General features: G+C 44.1%; 1 protein-coding gene across 5 annotated transcripts in view; it reads left to right on the top strand.

Moving 5' to 3' along the window:
- The window catches only part of Atp8a2 (ATPase phospholipid transporting 8A2), a 528,141-nt gene that overhangs the window by 171,778 nt on the left and 330,385 nt on the right, over positions 1 to 25,978 (top strand). For all 5 annotated transcript variants that reach the window (XM_087586606.1, XM_087586607.1, XM_087586608.1 and 2 more), the window contains 3 exon segments: positions 472 to 611; positions 2,473 to 2,611; positions 10,607 to 10,671. In XM_087586606.1, coding sequence (XP_087442732.1) covers positions 472 to 611; positions 2,473 to 2,611; positions 10,607 to 10,671 — 344 coding nt within the window.

Genomic DNA, 25,978 nt, shown 5'->3' with positions numbered 1-25,978 from the left:
ACACATCTCTCTGCTTCTGATTCAGTGTGGGACACAGGACAGAGCCCATGGAGATGGGCCGCTTACAGTCTGAATGGGCATCCCCACCTGTACCTTGGAACACCCTCCCAGACATGTCCATTGTTTCCCTAGATGACTGCGTCCTATCGAGCTAACAATCAATGTTAACAGTTGCAGTAGGCAACCTTAAATTTTCCTTTGTAGCTCTGTGAATGTTAAGATAGAGGAACCTAAGAAGCAGGTGGCCTCTTTGATTTTAGAACACTGTGACACAAAAGTGATGTCCCCTAGGAGGTGGTGTGATGTCCCCTAGGAGGTGGTGTGATGTCCCTTAGGAGGTGGTGTGATGTCCCCTAGGAGGTGGTGTGGTGTCCCCTAGGAGGTGGTGTGGTGTCCCCTAGGAGGTGGTGTGGTGTCCCCTAGGAGGTGGTGTGTTCTGTGCCTCATCACTTATCTGTGGCTGCCTTGCAGGCCTGCGGACCCTGTGTGTGGCCTATGCAGATCTCTCTGAGAATGAGTATGAGGAGTGGCTGAAAGTCTATCAAGAGGCCAGCATCATTCTGAAGGACAGAGCCCAGAGGCTAGAGGAGTGCTATGAGATCATCGAGAAGGTAACTACATAAGATGAAGAGTCAGCCTAGTGAAGGATGACTCTTTGTTGAGTGAAGTCTTTGAATGGGCATCCATTTGTTGTCTTGGGATAATGCCGTTCTCTCTGGATGTCTTTGTGGACTGTCTTAGTCAGGGTTTCTATTCCTGCACAAACATCATGACCAAGAAGCAAGTTGGGGAGGAAAGGGTTTATTCAGCTTACACTTCCATATTGCTGTTCGTCACCAAAGGAAGTCAAGACAAGAACTTACAAGGGCAGGAGTGGATGCAGAAGCCATGGAGGAATTTCTTCCCCCTGGCTTGCTCAGCTTGCTCTCTTATAGAACCCACAATGGGCTGTCTCCCCTTGATTGAGAAAATGCCTTACAGCTGGATCTCATGGAGGCGTTTCCTCAAGGGAAGCTCCCCTCTCTGTGATAACTCCAGCTTGTGTCAAGTTGACACACAGAACCAGCCAGTACATGGACTCTCAGTGTTTCATCATTCCTTTGCTTAGGAATATTCTCAGGTTAGGCTGTCTGAAAGGTCTAGTCACTGTCATTCAGGTATTAATGAAACCCTAGATATGTGGTCAAAACTAGCATTAGTGGGCTAAAGAGATGGCTTGTCTGTAAAGTACTTGCCTCACGAATACAAGGACTGAAGTCCGATCCCCTAAACCTGAATTTAAAAGAAAAGAGTATGATTGGCACCTGCTGGTGACCCGGTTCTGGAGAGGGTGGAGACAAAAGAGTCTCTTGGACTTGAAAGTTAGTCAGCTTAATGTGTGTGTCAAGTTCCAAGCTATTGAGAGACCCTGTCTCAAAACACAAGGAGTAGTGAGAGAATGGCAGCTAAGGAACAATACTGAAGGTGTCTGGCCTATGTGGGCAAACACACACACACACACACACACACACACACACACACACACACATTCTCTCACACACATCAGTATATAAGCATTAGTGATTCTTTAACTTTGCCTGAGAGTAGACTGAACATTGGCTCAACCAATGAGTTCCATGCTGGGTGGACATGTACCTGTGGACAGTTTTCCACACTCAAGTGATGGCCATGCTTCACCTTTGCTGTCCCTTTGCCGCTTACTTTGGTTTCTGTCTTGGTGTTTTTCTTTTCTGTGTATTCCAGTACATTAGGTCATTTTGCAATCATTTCAGTGCCCCCACAGGCTGGAAGCTTGATTTCAGTCTTTTTGGATCAGGTCAGCAAACCTCTTAACAACCTGCTTTCTCGTTCCTGTAGTTTGAAAGCATCACCTGCTGTCCCTTCTCACTCCTTTCCTAGCTTTATAATTCCACTTTACTTTGCAATCTCTAGTTTCTGTTTGAAGCATGGGTCCTTGACATGACTGAGCTCAGGTCGAAGAGTACAGGTCAGTCAAGATTTCACTTGCACCCTACAATGGAGGGACGTCAGAGCAGGAACTCAAGGTAGGGACTGAAGCAGAGACCATGGAGGAATGCTGCTTACAGGCTTACTCCCTATGGCTTACACAGACCGCTCTCTGTAGAACTCGAGTCTGAAGAGTGGCACTGCCTACAGGGACGTGAGCTCTCCCATTGTAACCATCCATCAAGAAAATGCACCAGAGACCTGCCAATCTGATAGAGGCATTTTCTCAACCAAGGCTCTTCTTCCCAAGTGATTCTAGCCTGAGACAAGTTCACAAAAACTAAACCTGATACCCAAGTACCACAGAATGATTGATGGGATTGCCTTGAGCAGCTCAACATGGTGAATGGTCCGTGAATGTTTCAGACCTGGGTGTCAGTAATGGGAAAGAACCCTGTCAGGGATGCCAGAGTGTCTGTTCTTAAGGATGAATGGTCCTTTAACTGATGGTATTTTCTGACCTAGAATTTACTGCTACTTGGCGCTACAGCCATTGAAGATCGTCTTCAAGCTGGGGTTCCAGAAACCATAGCTACTCTGTTGAAGGCAGAAATCAAAATATGGGTGTTGACAGGAGACAAGCAAGAAACTGCAATTAATATTGGTAATCAGTTTCCTAAACTTCTCCGTGCTGGTTTTTGTAAAAATGTGTGTTCTTTAAGTGTAGTTGTGTAGTTTATTCATCTCTCTTTTGTTTCAAAGATCTACCAAGAATCCGATGATATGCCCATATGAGTCTATTCTGACTATTATAAACGTACACATTCAGAGGGAGGGAGGGAGGGAGAGGGACAGAGAGAGAGAGAGAGAGAGAGAGAGAGAGAGGAGAGAGAAGAGATAGGGAGAGAGAGAGAGAGAGAGAGGAGAGAGAAGAGATAGGGAGAGAGAGAGAGAGAGAGAGAGAGAGAGAGAGAGAGGAGAGAGAAGAGATAGGGAGAGAGAGAGAGAGGAGAGAGAAGAGATAGGGAGAGAGAGAGAGAGAGAGAGAGAGAGGAGAGAGAAGAGATAGGGAGAGAGAGAGAGAGGAGAGAGAAGAGATAGGGAGAGAGAGAGAGAGAGAGAGAGAGAGAGAGAGAGAGAGAGAGAGAGAGAGAGGGGCAGACAAGCAGACAGAGATAGACAGACAGGGATAGACACAAACACAAAGACACACATACAGGAGTCACATAAAGTACAGGAAACCCATGATACACTCCACAGACACTAGGAGGTTAAACAATAAGGAAGGCCCAATTGAGGGCACTTCAGTCCCACTTAGAAGGGGGAACAAAATAATCAAGGGAAGCTGAGGGAGCAGTGTGAGAGGGGAGGGGAAGTGGAAAGGGGGCAGGATCAGGAAACTGGAGAGAAGCCCCCAGGGCCAGGAGAATAATTGGAAATACACAGGGTAGGGGTGGGGGAACCTCCAGAAAGTTCCAGAGACTTGGGATGGGAGAGGCTTTCAGTTAATTTTAAACTACCTGGGTCTCTGGAGTTATGGCCTCATGAGACCTGACATTTTTAAAAATGATTTATTTATTTTTATTTTTATTTTATGTGCATTTATGTTTTGCCTGCATGTTTGTCTGTGTGAGGGTGTCGGATCCCCTGGAACTGGAGTTACAGACAGTTGTGAGCTGCCATATGAACTGAACTTAGGTTCTCTAGAAGAGCAGCCAGTGCTCTTAACCACTGAGCCATCTCTGCAGCTCCAAAGACCTGGCGTTTTTATAATAAAATGAATACGTAGATTTGTAAAATCTGTGAGCTGGAGATGTAACCAGTGGGAGAGCATGCTGGCCCAGCGCACACAAATCCCCAGCACTGCCAAAAAAGACAAAGGACAATAAAACCCAAGAATTACATAGCTTACTGATGTGTGGACATTCTCTTCCTAGCTCACTTTAGAAGAGTCATGTTAGGAGTCTCAGGTCCAGGACCTCAGAACAGGTTCCTCAGGCTCCTGTCCTCACTGCAGTGGAGGCTTTCGTCATGCCCTTCTCGTTGGATTCAGCTGTCCAACCTCAGCTGCAGACAGTACCTTCCCATGAGGGCAATTTTTATTTTAAAAATAGGTAAATTCCACAAATCATTTTTTAAATCTGAGCTAATTGCTAACTACATGCATTTTAGACTCCCAAACACCTGGTGTTAGTTAGAACAGGAAGAGTTTTCACTGAGTCTCTGAGACAGTGACCTCTGTGTGTAGACCTGCGCTCCTGTCCATCACGCACGTGTGTGATTTTGGACAAGAGTGTGATGACAGTTCTCTACAGACCCAGTGCTTTTACTAGACAGTAAACCTTCAAGCCTAAAGGCCTGTGATGTGCCAGCAGCTATTTCAAATGAAGGGATGACATTTGCCTCTTGAGTACTGTTTTTCCACATATATCTGTAGGTTGCTCCTTCTCCAATTTTGGCTTTAAGCAGAGTTTTCCATGATGCAACCTACGAACCCCGTTCACAGAGGGCATAGCAAGCTGAGCAATGCCCTGAGGATGCTTGCTGCCTCTTAGAGTGATTAGAAAAATGTGCTTAACCTTCAAGCGAAAATGGTATCAGGGTGCATTCCCCATTTTCTCAAGTCCTGAGTGAAATGCATCATTAACGTGTAAAGTTGCAAACTTCAAGCGGGTAGCTGGTCATCTTAACGGAAAGGCTTGATAACGCTAACACGAGGAGGGTCCTGGGTTCTACTGGAGCGCATCTGGATGTCCATGCTGAACTCCAGCAAAAGAAGCACTGGACCAATGCCCAGAGCCAGAGTTCAGCTTGTGTCTTTGCTACTCCACCATCCTCATGCCTAGGAAATCCAGTGTTATCACCGAGGCTGTTGAAGTCATGTCAAGGGGATGTCATTATTTCTCTTGTTAAAACCAGAAAGTGTTTTAAAACAAAAAGAAATGAAATAATTTAAAATCCCCAAATTTAATAGGCAAATAAACATGTCATAAAACAAATTTCAGAATTAAAAACAGGGAGGTAACACTTAACAGTTTTGTACAGAGTTGCCGACCATCTTAACTGCAGTGCCGGGAAGCTCTGAGGCTCTGAGGGTGGGTCCCTGGGTCCTGTTTAACATTTCACAAATGCTTTCTTCCCTTCTGGAAATTCTCAGATTAGCTCCAGAAGGAAGGTCTATATTTGATTTCTCACTTACAAAAGGGGGGATATTTTGACTAATTGTTCCCCTGTATGTTGGACTAACTCTCCATCCCCAGGGACCTCCCACGACCACGACTCCAGGCGACCCAGACTGTTAGAAACTCACTGTCACTAATGCGAAAAGATTTACTGGGAGCCTTTTATTTGAACAACAGCTGCCGAAGCAAGCTGTAATTTTTAAACCCTGGGTTTCTGCTTTATTTTATAGTTTGCAATTTAAGCAAAATGCTATTTGACAAGCGAAGGTACACAAAGGCATTACGGAGAGCCCTCTAAGTACTTTCTTCCCAGGGTGGCAGCGGGAGGAGGGTGATGAATGACTAGCAAGGCCTGAAGGTAAAGAGAAAGCTAAAGGCTTCTGAGGAGAAGCAGATGAAGTTGTTCGATCTCCTTTGGAAAATGAAGTTGGATTGTGCTCAGAAAATTATCATAGACTGCTTGCCCTCAGAAGACCTGGGACATTTAACTCAGTTAACTGGGAGCCCCAACCCGAGTTTGCTGCCCTCGGTTTCTAATGGTTTTGGATGAAATGAGATCAACTCTTGGAGAAGGGCCAGGCAAAGAAGTCTATCCACTCTTGTAAATCGAGGTCTGGCTCTTTAATCCAGAAATCCATAAGTCAGCCATCACGACTGAGAGCGACCCCCTGAGGTGACTTCTGGGGTTGAAGTAAACAGCACACCAGGAAGGCACTTACTCTCCTCACTACTGGGTTTGATCAACAGGCAGAGAAAGAAAACATAGTCTTAGAGCAGGGTGTGATTTTAAGACAATAAAATAACATTTCACCCTAAAAAAAAAATCACCAAACTAAAGCATTACAGCTCTCCCAAGTAGCATTTCCCTTTGGGGAGAAAGTGGAGGGCAAGCTCATAGTCCCAGACACATCCAAATCTAGATGTCTTATTATTTATTTATTTATTTATTTATTTATTTATTTATTTATTTATAATAATTTTATTTGTTTACATTTCAAATGCTATCCCCCTTCCGCGTTACCCCTCCACCAACCCTTTGTCCCCTCCCCTCTCCCCTCCCCCCCCCCCCCCCCTTTGCCTCTATGAGGGTGCTCTGCCACCCATCCACCCACTCCCACATCAGTCACTCAAGTATATAGGCACGGCCACCAGCTGAGGGATGGGGCCACCTATGAATCTCAAAAATTTTAACTCCGGAATGTTCCTGTCCAAAGGAAAGACGGGGACAAAAGAATGGAATAGAGACGTAAGAGACCCCCTACACTGTTGCTGATGCCAAGAAGTGCTCGCAGACAGGAGCCTGGCATGGCTGTTCCCGGGGAGGCTCTACAAGGACCTGACCAATACAGATGCAGATACTTACAGTCAACCATTAGTCTGAGCCTGGAGATCCCAACGGAAGAGTTAGGGGAAGGACTGAAGGACCAAATGTAGATTTCTATGGAGACACGTTTGCAAGATTGGAAAGAGGCTCGCCTTCCTGACCTCACATCCTCAGATCACAGCAACTCCAGACTCAGCATGGTGCCAACCCCCCAAAGTGTACTGTGTTGGAGGGTCTCAATTATTTCCCAGAGAATCTGGCCAATGAATGCCTGCATGTAGATGGATAAAAACCATTTTTAGGCACTGTGATACAAGATTGTCTCATAGGCTAGCTACTCCAGTAGGAATCAGAAGGTCCAGGCAAAGGCCCATCACCTAGAGATCCCAGGAGCAGAGGCTTCTTCACAGAACCTGGTTCCGGGGCACCTTTCCCTCAGACATTTAGGCCTCCTCAGGAACCCTTGCCCATGGAAGGATGTGCTTACCTGGCCATATCTTGTGAGCTTCCAGTTGTACAGACCTTGTCCATTCTATTATCTGCTGTTATGTTTTCAATTTTGCATCTTTATTTTTAGAAATTCTTTAGTTTTTCACCCATCTCTGTTCTTTTGCTACTCATTTCTTTCTCCTCCTGGGAAACGGACACCACAGGTCCCGGGGTGTGACTCACACGGAGTTTCTTCATCTCAGTACTTCAATTTGACTTCCAAACAATGGCTGCCTAATACCAGGTGTAAGGGAATTGGTGCCTTCAACATCGTCCATTCCATTTACTTGTAACTACCGCAGAGCTAGCCAGGCTTACAGTCTGCTACACCATTAGCGTTTTAGCATCTGTTCATACTCTAATGAGCTTATTAACTTACGTCCAATTGGAGAATGCAGGTTCCCCAACCCCACTGTAGAGTGCCTGGCAACCACTCTAGCTGCGCCTTGTATGGAAATACAAGTCTTGTTTTTGTTTGTTTGTGTTTTTGTTGTTGTTGTTTTGTTTTGTTGGGATCAACAACAACTAGGGTCAGAACCTGTGCCATCAGTGTGAGCTGGCTGTCCCCACTTTACCTGGGAATGAGGGCCTATCCCCTCTGAAGGAAAAGGCTGTGCATAGAAACTAGCAGTCTGAGCAGATTGTTTTTTTAATAGTAAATTTCTAATCATTTTATATGTTTAATTATGTAATGAGGTTTTTTTTTTTAATTTAAAATAAATTTGTAAGACCATAAGAGTTTAAAGGCTTTAGTTATAGGTAACAAAATCAGGGACATCGAGGGAGGTGAGAAATTATTTGAGATAAAAATGTTTTCCATCCCCATGAGTTTAAAATGGAACGGATACACAGTAGCATTTTGGTCTCATTAACTCCACGTTCCTAAGAACAGTAAAGCAGACCGGACACTTGGCATTTTCTGTGTGCTAGTTTGATAGACGATTATCCCATGGCAATGAGGAAGTGACAACTGTGTAGTTCACAAAGATCCACGTGAGACCATAATGACAACATTTGAAGCTTAAAAAGATGAATTTTTCCAGTTCCCCCAAACACAGCTGGTAAGCATATAGGATATGGCCCCCAAAGGCAAGATGGTCATTTATTTATATAAACCACTGTCTCTCACAGGACATACATATCCTAGAACTTAATTTGACTAAGTTAATTTCTAAGGTATTATGGAAAAAATACACTTAAAACTAATGTAGCAGTTGGCCGGAGAGCTAGTGGTAGAGCATGAGAGTGGGGGGCACTAGGTTCAAACCCAAGCACCGTAAAAATAAGCTTTAGGGCTGTTGAGGGGATGCTTCAGCGGTGCCTGCTGCCAAGCCTGTGACTTGAGTTTGATCCCAGGAACCCACATGATCCAAAGAACCGACATGGAAGGAGGGGAGAACTGGCTTGTGGGAGTTGTTCTCTAATGTGCACGTGTGTGTGTGTGCACGTGTGTGCACACACACAGACACAAAACATTGAAAAGTTTTAATTGATTTTGAACTCTGAAACTATTATTAGAGGTAGAGATGGATGCAGACAAACAATTGCCAAAGAAAGTCAACGATCCCAAACAGAACAAATCTTACCAAATCTATGAATGAGCTCTTCTGATGTGCCCCTCTGAGAGAATGCTGCCAATTAATACAGGAGCATCCAAAGCCCCGAGCAGCTTGATGCCAAGTTTAGAATGTAAACACGGTGTGGACATTGGAACAGTGCGGCAGCCCCTGTCCCTACGTCTTCCACCTCCAGTTTCAGAAGCCAGATGTTTAGAAAGCTCCAGAATCTCTTTAATAGGTCCTGAGCCAGGATCATGAGACCTGGATACCTTGGGCAATCTCAATCCTGAATTCCACAATCCGAAATGCTGAGATGCTCACTCTAGACTTGTTTGGTCTTTAAGAACAATTTTAGCTTGAGAAACTCTGGATTACTTCTTTGCATGATTACTAAACTTTTAGGCTATGGGTTCAAAAATTTATTAAAGGCTATGCTTTTGTCTTTATAGTCTGTCTTCTGGGTGTTTTTGCTCAATATTTATTCATTTAAAAATGGCAATCCGAGTGAAGGTCAGGCTGTACATTCCGAAATAAACAAGTTAAAATATTTATTTAATTTTTCAAACCCACGAAAGTTTTTCTTCATCTTGTTTGAGTTCTGCTTTGTGTCAGTCAGAGGCAGTAGCTTGTTTCCTATGAGCCATGACCTCCCTAGCCCCAGGTAGTTAGCTAGATTTCTTGGACCAGGAATAATCTCCCTCCTGTTCGGAAGGCTTAAATCCACTTACACAACTGTTGGTTGCTGCTGATGTATGACTGCCACTACTGTTCCTTTAAGGGTAGCCTGCCGTGCTGATAGTTGTTCCAGTTCATTGTCATCACAGCTGGGAGGCCATATTGATTGTTTCCCTGACTTGGCAGCTTACATAGTGTTTTCTGATATTATGGAAGCTAGAGTACAGGAAGGAGGCTATCAGGTTAGATCCAGCTTGGAACTTCTGAGTCCTGTGTTTGGAAGTGTATGGCCTTCAGCAATAGGAACTTATTGCCTTCCACCTCTGAGAGACAACTGAGGGGGCAGCAGTCGCCTACACTGTCTTAGGAGCCACTTGGCCTTGAGAATAACTCAGTTTTCTCTTACGTGGTGCTGGAGTTTTTGTTAGTCTATGTAGCTTCTCTCTCTCTCTCTCTCTCTCTCTCTCTCTCTCTCTCTCTCTGTGTGTGTGTGTGTGTGTGTGTGTGTAAAACATAATTTAATTTTAGGTAAATATAAAATAATACAATTATTTGAGACTTTGTCCAACATTCTTAGTGTTATTTATCTTAGAGAAGTAGTTTGATTTAAGAACAAGATAGAGGTTGATTCTAATTTGGAAATACTTTTATTCTAAATCTTTGTATATTTTAAACTTAAACTTAGGTTCACTTCTTTAAATGGAGACTGCATTGCTCTTTTGGCAGGAGTATGACTCCCTTAGTATGCTAGTATTCCTGAAATGTTAGAGAATTGCCAGCTTTAGAAAGAAAGGGTGATCATGCTTGTGCGGTAGGCATGCTAACCAGGAGGACATATTCTGTTCATCTCCTTGGTCTTCTGTTATTTTAGGTCTACCAAGGTTTATCTTAAATGCTATGCAAGAATAGCCAGGATAAAGAAAAAATGCACAGAAGATTGGCAAGTACTTACTTTAGCCATTAGTTGTTAAAGTCTTATCAGCTAATTCTCTTCAAGCTGTTTGCAAGGGAGTCTGTTTAGGCTTATGTCCCTAGGTGATTAAGTAGACAGAAGAAGGGAGATTATAAAACAGACGTCTGCATATGTATGTAACCTCAGCTTCAAGTAGGGTGGAGACAGAAGGATGGCTGGGGCTTACTGGCTTCCAGCCTGACTGAGAAAACATGGACTCCAGGTTCAGGAGAAGACCCTGCCTCAAAAAAATAGGCCGAGGAGTGTAGAGGAGGACACCATAAGCCCTTTTCTGACTTTCACTTGAGTACACAGACCGGGTATTGGACACACATGTGTGCATACACTTTCACAAACACATACAAATAAAAATTAAATTAATAAGTCTTCAAAATAGACGAGAGGTTGTGTCTGCCATTGAAAACTTAGTAACTCACTGAAAGAAGAAAGTTCACATGCTGTGCCTTCTCCATTTCAGGGTACTCCTGTCGGTTGGTGTCACAGAACATGGCCCTTATCCTACTGAAGGAGGATTCTTTAGATGTAAGTTGCTTCTCAAACGTTGTATCAAGACATAGCTGTTCTTGCCTCTTGCTCTTGCCTTCTTCCCCTCTTCCCCTTTGTCCCTTCTCTCCCCATTCCCTTGCCCCCTTCCCTCTACATGCTCATGGCCAGCTTTTACTCCTCTCCTCTTCTACTCTTCTTCTCTCATTAAACCTTTCCATGTGGAAAAAAAGACATAGCTGTATTAAATTATGTACTATAATTATTAATGTTTGCTTTTGTTCAAAACAAGTGTAAACTTGTTTTGCCTTATGAACGGAAGGTAAACTTAGTTTGCCTTTATGAACGGAAGCCATAAAGTCTCACCTCTAAACATCAAAATGTTGTGGGGGTTAGAATATCACCTCCTGGTAATGCTGTACTCACACGGGACTGAACATTTCAAATGGGTCCGTTTTGATGATCTTGGCTTTGTTAACTATGAGGTTTTATATGAAGCAGTGCCATCTATGATTTCCGTGATGTGGTAATGACTGATTCAGGGGAGGATCCTAGGGTGTCCCTCATGGGAGATGCCTCCCAGTACAGCTAATAGTCAAGTGTTGGTAGTTACCTAGATTAATGTAGCAACAGGATACAGGTGCACTTAACTCTCCAATACCAGATGCCAACAGAGCATGGAGAGCGGAGCACTTCGGGTGCCAGAGTGTTTTTATGGGCAAGTATATTCCCGGCTGTGCTGACTGGCTTTATGTCAACTCCATGCAAGCTTGAGCCACTAGGGAAAAGGGAGCCTCAATGAGAAAATTCCTCCAAAAGACTGGGCTGTAGCCAAGTCTGTAGGACATTTTCTTAATTAGTGATGGATGGGTCGGCAACTTATTGTTGCGGGTGCCATCCCTGAGCAGGTGGTTCCAGGTTCTATAAGAGCAAGCCATGAGGAGCAGGCCAGGAAGCAGCACTCCTCTGTGGCCTCTGCATCAGCTCCGGCCCCTAGGTTCCTGCCCTGTGTGAGTTTCTGTCCTGACTTCCTTTGATGATGAACAGTGATGTCAAAGTGTAACTCTTTACCTCCCTAATTTGCTTTTGGTTCTGATTCTTCATCACAATAATAACCCTAAGATCCTGGCTTACCACTCCCCAGAAGACAGCAACGGGGACTGATCAGTGGTAACTGGTGACCTGGTAAAGCTGTTCAACAGGAAAATATTAGTGAAATATGAGATTCTATTTGTCCAGACTTCCACTAGGTTCAGGAGTTACCCATAATCCCCCTTTTAGGTGGTATACTTAATACCAGTGTTGGGAGCAGTGCCTGGGCTGGTACACTTTGAAAGAGAGGATACATAGTTTGGAGTTCCTGTTTTTGAAAACTTGGGAGACTCTCTACTGTGAAGACCAGTTCTCTTTACCCCCTCAGGGTCTTACGGGTAAGCACCTGAGCCCTGGCTTGGTGTTGAGCTCAGGATATCATGGTAAGGTGCCAGCCTTGCATGAATGCTTCAGGGTGCTTCTCTGTAAGGCTTGTTTTTGTTGTCTGAGCAAAGCATCCTGTAACTCATACCTGGGACAATCAGCTTGTAAACAGAAACGATTCATCCTGTCACTCATACCTGGGTCACTCATACCTGGGACAATCAGCTTGTAAACAGAAACGATTCATCCTGTCACTCATACCTGGGACAATCAGCTTGTAAACAGAAACGATTCATTTGGCTCCCTGTTCAGGCTGGGGGCGTTATTTGGCCTTTGTGGTTGGCTTCCTCATTGCTTTGGGGCTGTGTCAAGGCAGCACCTTAGTGGGACCATGTGGTAGAGTAGCATTACTCACCTCAGAGCCAGAGGATCAGAAAAGCCAAAAAGATGAGGCCTGAGGCCCATAACCCCCATCAGGGCATGCTTGTGGTGACTCAAAGACCTTTTATTAGGCTCCACCTCTTAGAGGATCCACCACCTGCCGGTGACATCACCCTGGGACCAAGCCATGAGCGCATGGGGCTTGGTGGAACCTTCAATAACCAAACTATGTAAGAAACCTGTGGTCTAATGTCATGTCTTATCTCACCTCTTACCTTCTCTGGAGCACTGAGGAGACCTTCTTGGGACACAGTGTCTTGATGTCCCCGGCACGCCCAAGTGCACATGTCTTATTTTACTTTTCATGACTGGAGATGTGCTGTCTGTGCACACACATGTTTGCATTGTAAAATAAATCATGAACATTTTGACACACAGCTCGATGGCATTGAAAACATTCATGTTGTTGTGCAACTGTCACCCCCTTCCATTCCCAGAGATCCTTTCTGCATTCTCGACTAAAATTCTGTGCCTCTTAAGTAACATCTTCCAGGCTGAAGAGATGGTTTGGTAGGAAAGGGAGCCTCATGTGCAAGCATGAGGCCGAGTTCAGTGAATTTTTGGATTCCAAAATAAAAAGCTGAGCATGGACCGTGTGTACCTACAACCCCAGCTAGGACTGGGGAGCAGACACAGGAGGATTACTGGAACTTGTTGGCCACCAGCCTAGCTCCAGGTTCAGTGTGGGATCCTTTCTCAAAAGAACAAGACAGAAAGTGATTAGACAGGACATCTGACATTTTCCTCTGGCTCCCAAGGGCATATAAGCAGACACATCCATACACACACTTACATGTCTGCACCTACACATTCAATACACCCACATGTACACACACAATACAAATGCTAATCACATCTCATTTCCACTTTATCTGCAAGTTCTGGAAGTTACTGTTCTACCTGTGTATCTATGATTCTGATCTCTTTGCATTAGCTGACCCCTCATCACCTCATGTTAGTGGAATTTTATAGTATTTTTGATTATTTTTCTGAATTATTCCACTTACTATCCACAAGGTTCACCCATATTAGGGCACCTGGCATAATTTCCTCCCTTTTTTGAGGCAGAGTAACATTCTACCATGTATTTGAATCTCCCTCACCCTCCAGGTAAGTTCTGCCAATGTAACTTTAGGTGACTTGCTCATAAGTAAAGGGAAATTACCACAGTTTTGACACAGGAAATATAAACCCTGGGGATGTAAGGAGCACACGACAGCACTCATGAACTCTAAAGCAGCTGAATTCGTGGAGAACAGAGACCAGGGGAGGAAGGTGGTGCTGCTGGGGAGAGTGAGGTCACAGGCAGAGAGGATGAGGGAGTCCTGGTGTCTCACTACACAGAAAGAGGGAGACCATAGACACTAAGTGATACAGCATAGCATTCAAAATAGCTAAAAGAGAGGATTCTGGATGTTTTCACTCAAAGAAAAGGCATTTGCTACAAGGGACAGCCCCCATCTCCTCAGCTGAGCATCCCGGTGTTTATAGCCCTGAAGTGCTGCACGATTCTGCAGAATGACATGTGTTGCCATAGTGACACGTGTTAGCCTTTCTCAAATCTCCTGATCTGAAGCTGGAGGCATAGTGAGTGGCAAAGGCGGACTTTGAACCAATGGCTCTGTCTGTGTGGGAACCTGACTGCATTCCCTGTGATGTGCAGTAGTAGGTCAGCCATGGCCGGTGGTGGCTGCTCTGACCTGTTTCTATTTGAATAGATCATTCTTAGCATGAGGGCAGTGACCGTGTGGTTTAGGAACGCTGTAGGAGAACTATTCATTGTCAGGTAAGACCCAGAACTATCTAAGAGAGAACAGTCATGTGAGCTCACCCTGGCTCTGCCCCCATAGGAAGTCCTGCCTCCTTCATTTGTCCAGATAGTGTAGTTCTGCTTAAACGTATTAACCTGTTGGAGAATTCTAAGCTCCAACCAACCTAATTTTCATTTGGTCTTAACATACTTTGTTCAAATCTTTATAACCTTTATACCATGAACTTAACTTTTAAAACAGCATGAAACATAATGACTGGAGGAATCACACATTATTGAAACATGAAAGCTCTCTCTGCTTCTCTAACTATTCTGTTTCCCCCTCTCCTCCTTCCCTTTCCTTTTCTTGAGAGTCTCTCTGTGTAGTAAGGACTGGCTTGGAGGGAGCTGGAGAGGTGGCTCAGTGGTTAGGAATGCTGGCTGCTCTTCCAGAGCACTCAGGTTCAATTCCCAATACCCATGTGGAGGCTCACAACTATCTTTAACTTTAGTGCCAAGGGATCCAACACACTTTCATGGACTCCACAGGCACTGCGTGCACATGTACATGGACTTCCACCCAGGCGGGCTCATACACATAAAATAAAAATAAATAAATCTTTAAAAAAATACTAACTAGGAACTTGCTGTTTAACTAAACGAGTCTTGGAACCCATGATGTGCCTTGCCTCAGCCTACTGGGCACTGAGCTTTCCAGCTGTGTTTCTGTGCTGACCACTGCAATTGTGGCTAACCACATGTGGTAAATAATGACTGGCAACAGGACTAGGCCATGAGAACTGTCAGTTGCAAGTAATCGGCATTTCAATAGCTTCTTGTGACTGCCGGCCCCCATGCCTAGTGGCATGGTGTAGGTAATTCAGAATCCCTTTGTGCAGGGGCCCAGCCAAGTGCCAAATGCATTCATCTGGTTCTCTGCACACCTGTTCATGTCCTGTCAGTGACAGTCACAGTATTGCCAGGGCAGAGGCCAACGAGGTCACTGCCACCCACGAGCAGAAATGCTGAAAGTCACCATCCTGCTCTTTACAGAGTCCACTGGCCTGGCCCTGCCTGGCAAGTGAAAGGCCCCCTGATTGTAGGCACGTGGCTCGGTTGTCCCTGGATTCTAGAGCAGTGATTTCAAGAGTTCAAGTGAATTCTTGGGGAAAAGGGAACCGTGCTAATTTGTAGAAATGAAAGGCCCTGACTATAAGGAGATTCCTCTACTAAAGGAATTTGTAAGCAATAGTTTAGGAAAAGTGTGTAACTTTCAAAATCAGACTTGAAGGAATAGAAAGAAGAGAGCAAATATGCAGCCATAGAAATGTGAGGCTGTGACCCACAGTGTCCCGTGAAGACGAACCACAACCCCTGGGATGCTTACGGTACCATTTTATAGATTACCCAAAGAACAGAGGACTCCAACTTTATACAGTTCCCCAGGAGACAGGGAGACATCACCACTTTCTAATATGGTTTGATGCTTCAGGTCCAAGCCAATAGAGGCAGGGCAACAAAGAAAATTTTCAAATTAACCTCAGCAACGAGGAAGAAAATTCCTTACGATAGAATTGGCAAACCAAGTCCTGTAGTGTAAAGAAGATATGTTAATGTAAGCAAGCATCTCTGTTACCAAATGTATTGTGTATTTTACTTAGGAAAGATCCTTTCATTTTTTAAAAAAAAGTTATTAACATAGAAAAGAAAAAAACATGAAATTATTTCACTTGGTGTAGGGGAAAAGCAGCACTTATTATGGCTAAACGTCAGGAGAGAATCCTGGCAGAGGCGGGAAGCCTATTAAGCTAATGTGGTACTGTGAAGACTTAATGCGCCCATCACCCTTCAAAGCTTTTGTGAAGTGATAGTATAATTCTTTGAGAAGGCAACTATGGCACAGGCTGTCCCTGTCATGTTCCTTTTAACAGTATACTACAGACACCTGAGTCATTCATGATTGGGGAAGTGTAAGGAATATGAAAAAGTCACCTATAATTAATGTTATTGTCAACAACGGGGGCAATTCTCTGGAAGAGAATGGGGGACAAGAGACAAGAAGAAGGACGCCAAGACAAGAGTCTGATCAAGGTGACAACTTTATTTTTTCCCAAGGCTGAATTTATACCATAACAGGGGTAACAGGGAGGGGGGAGTATGAAACATTTACACAGGCCAAGGACACAGTATTCATGTGGTCAGGGAATCAGCTGATGTTGACAGGATGTCAGAAAGGTCACAGGTTTGTCATATCTATTAGTCAGCAGGATGTTGGTTTTTCAGAAAGGTTACAGGTCATCACGTTGGGTATCTTAACGTCAGATGTTATCATATGATTATTCATCTTGACCACCACATTTGTATTAGTCCTCTGCAGCTGGCTGGGGATTTTCCATGAACTCAGTCATACTTAATGCTAACCATAATAATAACATCAATAATGGAGGTCTTCAAGGGCATCGCTCCCAACATGTTATGACTGTCAACAGGAAGTTATAAGAGAAGCAATGGGTGAATCACAATGAGGAGTGAAGACTGACTGCTGGGAATTTTGAAAGAACTGAGCATTAGGGACAATTGAAGCTCCTTTGCACCCTTCCTTTGTCCAGTTGTTTTTGAGAACTATTTCATTCCTGATTATGATTTCCCATAATGTCTCTAAGTTATGGCTAAAGTTGTGTGGTTTTGATTTTTTATGTTATCTTAGGGTTTTACTGATGTGAACACCATGACCACGGCAACTCTTATAAAGGGCAGCATTCAATTGAGGTTCAGTCCATTGTCACCATGGCAGGAAGCATGGTGGGTATGGTGCTAGAGTTGCTGGGAGTTCTACCTCTTGTTCTGAAGGCAGCTAGGAGAAGATTGGCCTCCAGGTAGCTAGGATGAGGGTCTTAAAGCCCACACCCACAGTGACACATCTACTCCAAGAAGGCCACACCTCCTAATAGTGCCACTCCCTGGGCCATGCATATTCAAACCATCACACATGTCAGTGACATATTTGAGATACCCTTATGCAGTGTTCATGTCTGGTTCATATTTTTATTTTTTGGGCAGTTCCATTAGCTCTAGATAGTGTTTGGTATTTGAAATTTGGTGGTAGGTCTTTTGGGGGTTCTCTACTCTTTGTGTCTTCCCAAGTGTTGCATAGGCAGGAATCTCTCTGGTTCACATCTAGAGGTAGGAAGGAGCCACTCAACTGTCTTCAGCTACATACACTCAGTTTCTATCCAGTGTGGTCTGCTGCTCTCACTTGTCCAAGAGTTTCCTTTGTCCCACGTCCTCAGTAACAGACCCTCAGTCCTTAGGACATCAGGAATACATATGCTAGGATTTTCCACCCCATGCCTGCATCGTCTTCTAACTGAAGCGCCTCCTGGCTGTGGAGGGGAAGTTCCCAGCGGGTCTCTTCCCCTGCTAGCACGTCACTTCCCTCTAATTCGCGATGGGTCTGCTGGACTGTGTAAAGAATGACAGGGTCAGCAATGGAAACCTTACTCCCTCTTTAGGCATCTTGAATTCGGTGTGTCCTGATGCCTTTTATGATGGCCTGCTGTGTGCTCATGTGTGGCCTTGGTCATTTGTAAAGCAGTTCTTTCTCAGATGGTAAACTGGATTCTGTCCTTATTTCTGTTCTTTCATAGCCAGCTAATGAGACTGAAATTTGGAGAGCAGCATTTGCTGGACAGGTTCTCCATGTCCCTCCCCCCGCTCTTCTACTTGGGGGAATCTAGAGAAATGGCATCAATCCTAAGGGGCTTGGCAGCTGAGACATTTGTTTTATGCACCAGGAAGCTAGTTTTATTATTTTTCTAATTAGCCACATCTAATAGGTCGAGTTGGGTCATAGGCCACGGATTGCTGTGTCAGACCCACGGACATGTGGCTCCCATTGAATGTAATGAGGGCCCCTTGACTCTTCCCGCAGCTGCTGCCCTGCCTGCAGCCGGGATCAGGCTCCGGGGTGGTGCAGGTGGATTTTAAGCAAACATGTAGAGATTAAATAGCTAATTGGCAGTGATTTTGCAGAATAAAGCTGAAGTCTGCTGTATCCTGAAAAGGAAATCATGGCAGACATGCAAATAGCTTACTGTTCATTTTAATTAGAGTTTGAAGAGAAGACAAGATGGCACTGATAAATCACCCCCAGATTCAAGTAGGGCTGACGATCCTGGGCTTTTGTCTGAAAACAGCAGAGGCTGTGATGTCAAACCTGATGTAGAAGTGGTTTTATTTCCTCTATTTTAATTAGTTTGACTCTGGTCATATTGAAAGCTATTACCTAGTGGCCATATGCAGTTTTTAAAAATTATAGTCTAATGGATTTTGTCTTTTCCTTACTCACAAGCCATTTACAAAAGTGAACATTGTGTTTTAATTCCAGGAGTTGGGTTTTTTTTTAATTTTTACACTTATTTTATTACTCTATGTGTATGACTGGCATTAAGTATTTTGTATTTTTAGTAATATCCTTTGAGAACTGACAGGATTACTTTATGGATAGGGAGCAACCTGGGCAGTTTGAAAGAACAGTAATGAAACTTGAGGGATTAATAGCTCTTTGGGAGCAGACACCAGATACTCTCTTGCTGACCCTTCCTCCTTGAAGCATTCTTGATTTGGCTTTTTTTTATAGTGGTTGAATTTATGGGCTAATTTCACTGATTAGTTTTTGCCAGAGTTTCATCATATGATCCATTGAAATTGCCACTGTTTAATTTCTTCCCTTTGGCTTTTCGTTCTAAATGCCGAATTGGAAAAGTTCGAGCAGTTCTGGGAGACTGGTGTAGGAACCAGCCCTTCCTCTGCTTTCTCTCTCAGGGGTCTCCTCTTTCAGCTTAACACCCTCCGTGTTCAGGTAAGACCGCAGTGTGAGGAGGTGCGAGCTCTTTGGACGTGTTGCAAAACACAAATTCGAGATGCGGCACACACACATTTGGACTTGATGTTGTTTGTCTGAATGGCCGTTGCTGCCTGAAGAATTCCTATTGTACACATCCATGTTAGTGAGTTAGGAGGAGACCATAGAATTATTGGTCTGCAAATCATGTACATGTTCCCACCATGTAAGCATGTGGGTCATGAAGCTTTCCTACAGAAATGTGTTGAAGAACCGAAAGACCATGCATTTGAATGGATAAGGTGTCAGTTTCAGAGGAGAGTTCTCCCTGTGTTCCGGAATTTAAGATATTGATGGCCTGAGTGATTTGCTGTAACTTAGATTGCTGGGTTTACTTGTCTACATTTTGAAACTTAAATCTAGAGTTTAGAACTTAAACTCTAGGTTTACATTCTGACAGTACTTTAGATCAAAACTTGTCATCTTCAGTGAGCTTTTAAAGTTAGGATAGGAATAGGTTGAAAGGTCACTGCCAAGGCCAACTAAGGCTGTGGGTGAGAGAACCTTCTGTGTATGCGGGTGCCTTGAAGGAGAATGGAGCAAGTCTCCTGAGAGGCAAGGACAGAGACCATGAGGCAGTCTGGGAAGTTTCTCAGTGGAATGTTGTAAATCAGAATGCTCCTGTCTTCCCACTATTTTCTTTGTTAAATTTTAAGATTACTTGGAAAAACTATGAGCAAGGTATTTTCATTATATTCTTCCCCTCCCCCAAGTCCTTTGAGATTTCCCCACCTCCCTGCCTGCCCACCTCCCTCCCTACCCAACTTCATGTAGTTTCCTCCTCTAAAAAGCAAACAATGAAAACCTACAAAAGAAGAAAAATAAAAGTAATAAAAAATGTTTAAAACCTATAACAACAACAAAATGGTGCATAAAAAACCAGGGAGTCCATTTTATTGTCACCTGTTGCGGAGCACAGGGTCTGCCCTGGAGTGTGGCTGACAGACCAGTGTCCCTCCACTGGTGTAAACTGATTTCCCTCTCCCAGCAGGTATCAATTGTACATAATAGCTTTGTAGTAAGGGACTCACTGCCTACGTCCCCTTCTCCGATAAGACTGCATGCTTGTCCCTGGCAAGATTTGTAGTTCTGGGAGAGTCAGCTGGCCAGCTACCAGCCTGGTGGGTGGCATGTAGCTGTTCTCTGTGTAGATAGAATGTTGACTAGTCCTGTGTTCACACAGTCAGGACCCGTGTTTAGGATATTGGAAACCAATCTAGGTAATTTGTTGGTGCTAGGCCCTAGAGCAATGGAGGATTGCAATAAGGGCAGGAACCTAATTTAAAATGAGACAGACCATTAGGAATCATAGGGCTCTATTCAGTTACTGTGCCCTTTCCCACAGAATCCCTGTGTGTTATCACAGATTGCATTGTGCTGGGACAACGATGCCTAGAGGTCTTGAATGTCTTGAGACTCCCAAGGGCCACATGCAATGATATTACTGCTAGATAGAACTTCGGCTGCATGCTTTGTGAGTTCCTTGTGCAATAGAAAGTGTTTCTGCCTAGCGTTAAAGTGAAGAGAACTCTTGCTCTGAACATGGCAACAATGTAACTAAAAAGCTCGTGCTTCCCCTTTGCTTTAGGTGAGAGTAGGCTGGGCTACTCTCTGCCTTACTAAGTAAAACTCCAGGAAAGGCCTTAAAGTCCTTGAAATCATTGAGTGTGGTTCAGCTGGCCCGGGGTCGGGAGCTGGCTCAGAGGCACTTGTGTCGAGTGAGCCTGCACACTTGTGCTTTCTGTCTTTCATTTTCGGTCTGTGCCAGTGTGTGTGTATGTGTGTGGAATTGTACCCCAGAACTACTGGCAGTCAACTGGGACCCTTCAAGGGAAACAGTCATAGGAGTGGGCTAACAGCAGAACTGGCTTCCTGGGGATTTCAGAGCTGGCTCACTTGACCTGTGTGGTCCAGGGACACCCCTCCCTGACCCCTGCACTGGACTTTCACACATGAGCATAGGTGGTGAGCACCCCAGAGAGAAAATGGGTGACCTGAGTTGTTCAAAGATAAGAGAGATAAGACTTGTGTGTAATAGTAAGTTTATTCATCAGTATGGAGGGCTCTGAAAGATACTTGTGGTAAAATACAAAATAGAGTGTAAGTTATGACCAATGTCAAGTGCTTAAAAATTCATATGGTCACATAAGCCATTTTCAAGCCAGTTTTCACTGGGTCGGAATCTCGATGTAAAATAGCATTGGCCCCGCCGTTGGTAGACTAATGGATACGTTAGAAGCAAACAGGCAAAGCTCATTGTATGGTTCTTGGAATTCAGAGGAAACGTGAGAGTCAAGCTTGATATGTTTCTTTCTTTTTTCCCCTAGTAAAATTGTGTTGGACCACAAAGGGGAAAGTGTATCTAGTATTATGGGAAACCCAGACCAAGCCCAGGAGTCATTTTTCTGGAGCTGAGTCGAGAACCAGGCAGTGTCCTCAGTGACAAGGCTGGTAGATTATTGCTACTGCATTTGGCCTCTATGGGGTCACTTCCTGCCTGGGATAGAGCTGTGGTCTCAGTGTCCTACTTACAGGAAGTGCTAGGAATGGAAGTGACCTCATCCTGGGGACCAGTTATCTGTGCACAGAAGGTCCCTGGAAACTCATCACAGCTGTTCGGTTAACACTTAGGAAAGATGCTGTCAGTGTAACTTGCTTTGTGAATTAATGAGCAGGAAATCCTCAGAGCAGGTCAGGCTCAGGGTTCCAATCCTCTGGGCTGAAGATTGGTGGGAGCATAGGGGGCGGGGGGCAGGGGAAGGGAGAGAGAAATTAACCACAAAATTTGTCCATTTATGGAATCAAGCTTTTTATTTTGTATTTTCCTCAACCCTCTTTGTAACTTTATTGCTGCTGTCTCATGTTAAGAGTCAAACACACACATGGTATAACCTATCTCCTTTCCAGCCAGGGGGTCATGGATGGAGACTATTATTTCATGGATGTCACATGCAAAGCTCAGTTTCTTCACTCCAGCCAACGTCAATAGTTACCAAATCCAGTCCTGATGAGTAAATAAGCTTTTATCGCTCAAAACAAACAAACAAACAAAAAACTGAAAAGAAAATGTAGCATTGCTTATGAAGCATGGGTTCCCTTTGAGAGCTCAGAGATGTTCTGTTGTAAAAACTGGCAGCTCACAGAAAATAACGGATGGCTGACTAGAAGTCATTTTCCGCCAGCTTCGATGCCTTTAAGATCCACAGCGGGGGACTAGGGAGATGGATCAGTCTGTAAGATGAGAACTTCAGTCGGTGCCCACCTAGAAACCAAGCACAGTGACTTACATATATGGTCCCAGAGCTGGGGAAGCAAAGACTGACGGGTCTCTGGGGTTCCCTGGCCAGCCAGCTTAGCAGACTTCCTGAGCTCCAGGCCAGTGAGAGGCTCTGTCTCAAAAAAGAAGCTGTATAGGTCTGAGGAATGCTAGCTGAAACTTCAACCATGGCCTCCACAAACACACAAGCACACACACACACACACACACACACACACACACACACACACACACACACGAGCTTAGTTTTATCCTGTGAATGGGTCTCAGTTAAAGCCTGTATTGGGAAAACATAAGAAAGTGTCAATATTCATGTAAAGTTGTGGTAAAAGCATTGTATTCCTCATTAACATTTTAATAGAGGCATATTCATTGTACATAGTTGTGGCTTCGTTAAGTGAGACATTTTTATTTGAGTGTATCATAATTTTTCTTAAAGATTTAAATGTAGACTCTGAAGTGATTCCTTCCATTTCCTAATTAATGCAGGAAATATAAGGATCAAAAATAGAAAAACCATTCAAAAATTACAAAATGCTATTTTCTGCATAGGTTTCCTAGAGAATCCCTTTCTGTCAGTATGGCCAGTTTCTCTCTTTGCTCTGGGTCTGCCCCTTGGTGACTTTAAAACAGGCTGTAGCCAGGGGTTTGAGTCACTCTGTTCTGTTCATGGAATGAAACCAGATTAATGCTGTTTCTTGTGGGTGGAGCAGTGATAGTCTATCTTTAGAATATACATACGGATACAAGTTACATATGTGTGATTGCTTTGTTTGCTTGTGGAGCTAGGAATTGAACCCAGGGCCTCATATGCACTAATACTTTAACATCGAGCTACCTCTCCAGAGCATGCGTGTGTTTCAGGCGCTTTCTGAATTGAACCCCAAGCAGATGTAACTTCCTAATAGAAAACTGCCTTCCTCTAAGTACTCAGCAACGGCCATGCTTCCGCGGGAGAAGGAGCGTAGGCTTGCTTCCCCTTAGTCGTGTGTTCAAGGTCCTGGGAATGGCATCCGTGGCTTTGGAAGACATTATAGTGAAGGCCCTGAAGTCCTCAGTCACTTACTTGTTGCTTGTAGGTTACAAAGCCGGAAGAGGAGAAGGAGAGGCAATGAGAAGAGGGACTCTGTCTCCAGGTGACGGTTGTGTCACAGCTGCCAGTGACTAAACGTCATTTATATTTTAAGTTGCCAGGTGACCCAGTAATCTTAACAAGATAATTTAATGTTTTAAAGAGTATGAATATGGTGGGTATCACATAGTGTTCGAGTGGTGTACTTCCCAAGCATAAATTACAGCATCTCAAGATATTTCATGTTCTAAAACCCAGGGAGACACATACACAGTTATGTGTTTGTCAAATGAGTGATTTGCCGTTAGTCGCTGGATAAGTACACGCCGTGTGAACTATACTTGCCCATGGGTGGTCTTGTTTCTGAGCTACTTTGCAGAAAAATAGTCAATTTACCCCAATAAAATGATTGGTGTAATTTTCCTGATGACTGGCCCTGTCCAGTTTTTCACTTCAATTTCGGCTCCTGTATGTTTAACCAAGCATATTATTTAAAAAAAAAGTAAATGTCTTCCATCTGCACGAGTATGTTGCCTTTGGTAAGCTTGAGTTAGCTGAGATCTAGAAGGTTTTCTCTGCATGTAAATTTTCTCAGACTACACTAAACATTTTTGGTTTTCTTCACTGGTATACAGTAACCACAGGGGCTTAGGTCAAGGCAGTCTTGGGCAGTTAGGTTTTGGAGCCAAGTTGGCAAAGGCAAGAGTGGCCAATCAGAACTGTGGTGGAAGGAAAACAAGTTCCTTCCTGGACCTAGTGGAGGACTGTCCTTACGTCAGCAAGTAGAGGATTGAGCCTTGGGGTGGAGAGGATCGAGAAGAGCTAGTTAATGAGCACAATGCTTTCTACCTTGGTCTGATCCCTTCCTGGAAAGACACATACGGTATTTGAAAATACTAAATGCTTGCAAAAGGGTGAAGAGCTCTAATACTACAGATGTTCCTTGACATGCTCAGCTCTGCTCTTCCGAGTGTTGGAGGTAACTGTCTTAAACTAGGAATGTTACCACAGTGTGTGCACTCTAGCTGACAGTTGACCCTTCGGGTTCTAAAATACACAGACCTTGGCAATTCCAAGCTTATTAAATTATGCCTTCTTGTGGGAACCAACGTTGGTGTGTTGGAGCAGTGAACGGAGAATGGTTCTTTTGGAGAGGCAGGGTGATGGGGTCTCCTTACAGCCTCTCCCCCCACCCCCAAACTGTGGCTTGTTAACATTTCAGTCCATAGGACGTGGTAAAAAGTGGAGGTCTCTTGCATCATTTACCTGTTACTTTGAGTTCTGTGTTGATCTTCTGAATAACTAGAAATTAAGTAAAATTACTTATGAACCAAAAGGTCTTGGCATGTAGGCGGTTGCTTTAATTTACTCCTTGCAGTGGCAATGCTTACAATTACATATGGGGCAGCTGGGCTTAACTCCTCAAGGGTCACACAACTGGAGACCAGACCTTCTGGCTCCAACATCGTTATTTTTTATCTCGCCTCAGCTTCTCTGGTGTTCCCCATGCTTTACAGTCAATGATGTCTTGAAGGTGAGTTTGAAGCACTGCTCCAAGTTGAGGGAGTGAATTCAGAATGTTGATGGGATAAGTGATTTGTTTGCTGTGTTTCCCATTTGACAAGTGGAGTTGTGGGCCACTGGAAATAAACAGAAAGACACTAACTAGAAGGACACTAAGTGGAACTGTCAGCTCAGTTCGCAGCAGATGCACGAATGAACATGATAGACAGGTGTCTTAAAAGATAATTATGAAGGTGCTGGGTGAAGGAATGCTTGGGGCTGGATAAAAGAAAGGGGTGGATAATTCTTTTGATGTGCACACTTGTTTTATTTTGCTATTTAGACAGTGCTCTCACTTGCCTGGAACTCACTAAGTTAAAGATCCTTTCTTATCCTTTCTTGCCTATCTTTGCCTCCAAAGCTTTGGGATTATATGTGCACACCACCTAACTTGCCATTTTATAAATGCAGTGTGTGTGGATCAAGCTCAGATCTTCATGCTCATAAGACAAGTACTTCATCAACTGAGCTATTTGCCCTAGTCCCACAGAGAACACCTTTAGACAGGGCAGCTAAGAGAGAGCCCTTGCTGACTCTCCCATACTAGCCAAGGTACTAGATTTTCCCCTTGACCAAAGATATAATTTGGCTAAGGGGAAGAAAGGTTGATTCTGATTTATGATTTCAGAGAGTTCAGTTCATGGTTGCTTGGATCCATACTCTGAGGCAGAGCATCATGGCAGTGGGAGCTGGTGGTCTTCGTCATAGAAGACAGGAAGCAGAGAGAGGGAAAGCAGGGAAGAGCTAGTGCAAGATGTAGCCCCACAGGGCATGCTCCGATGGCCTGCTTCCTCTAACTGGGTCTTGCTTCCTACTAAAACTATTATAAACCATTATATTGTGAATCTATCAGAGGATTCAAACACTCACTGTCAGCTAACCGTCTCTAGAAAAGCCAACACAAAGCCAGATATGTACTTCCCC

Source organism: Rattus norvegicus, chromosome 15, assembly GCF_021556685.1.
Source record: "Rattus norvegicus strain SHRSP/BbbUtx chromosome 15, alternate assembly SHRSP_T2T, whole genome shotgun sequence".
In the NCBI taxonomy this organism is placed as follows: domain Eukaryota; kingdom Metazoa; phylum Chordata; class Mammalia; order Rodentia; family Muridae; genus Rattus; species Rattus norvegicus.
This window is presented reverse-complemented; position numbering and strand designations above follow the sequence as displayed.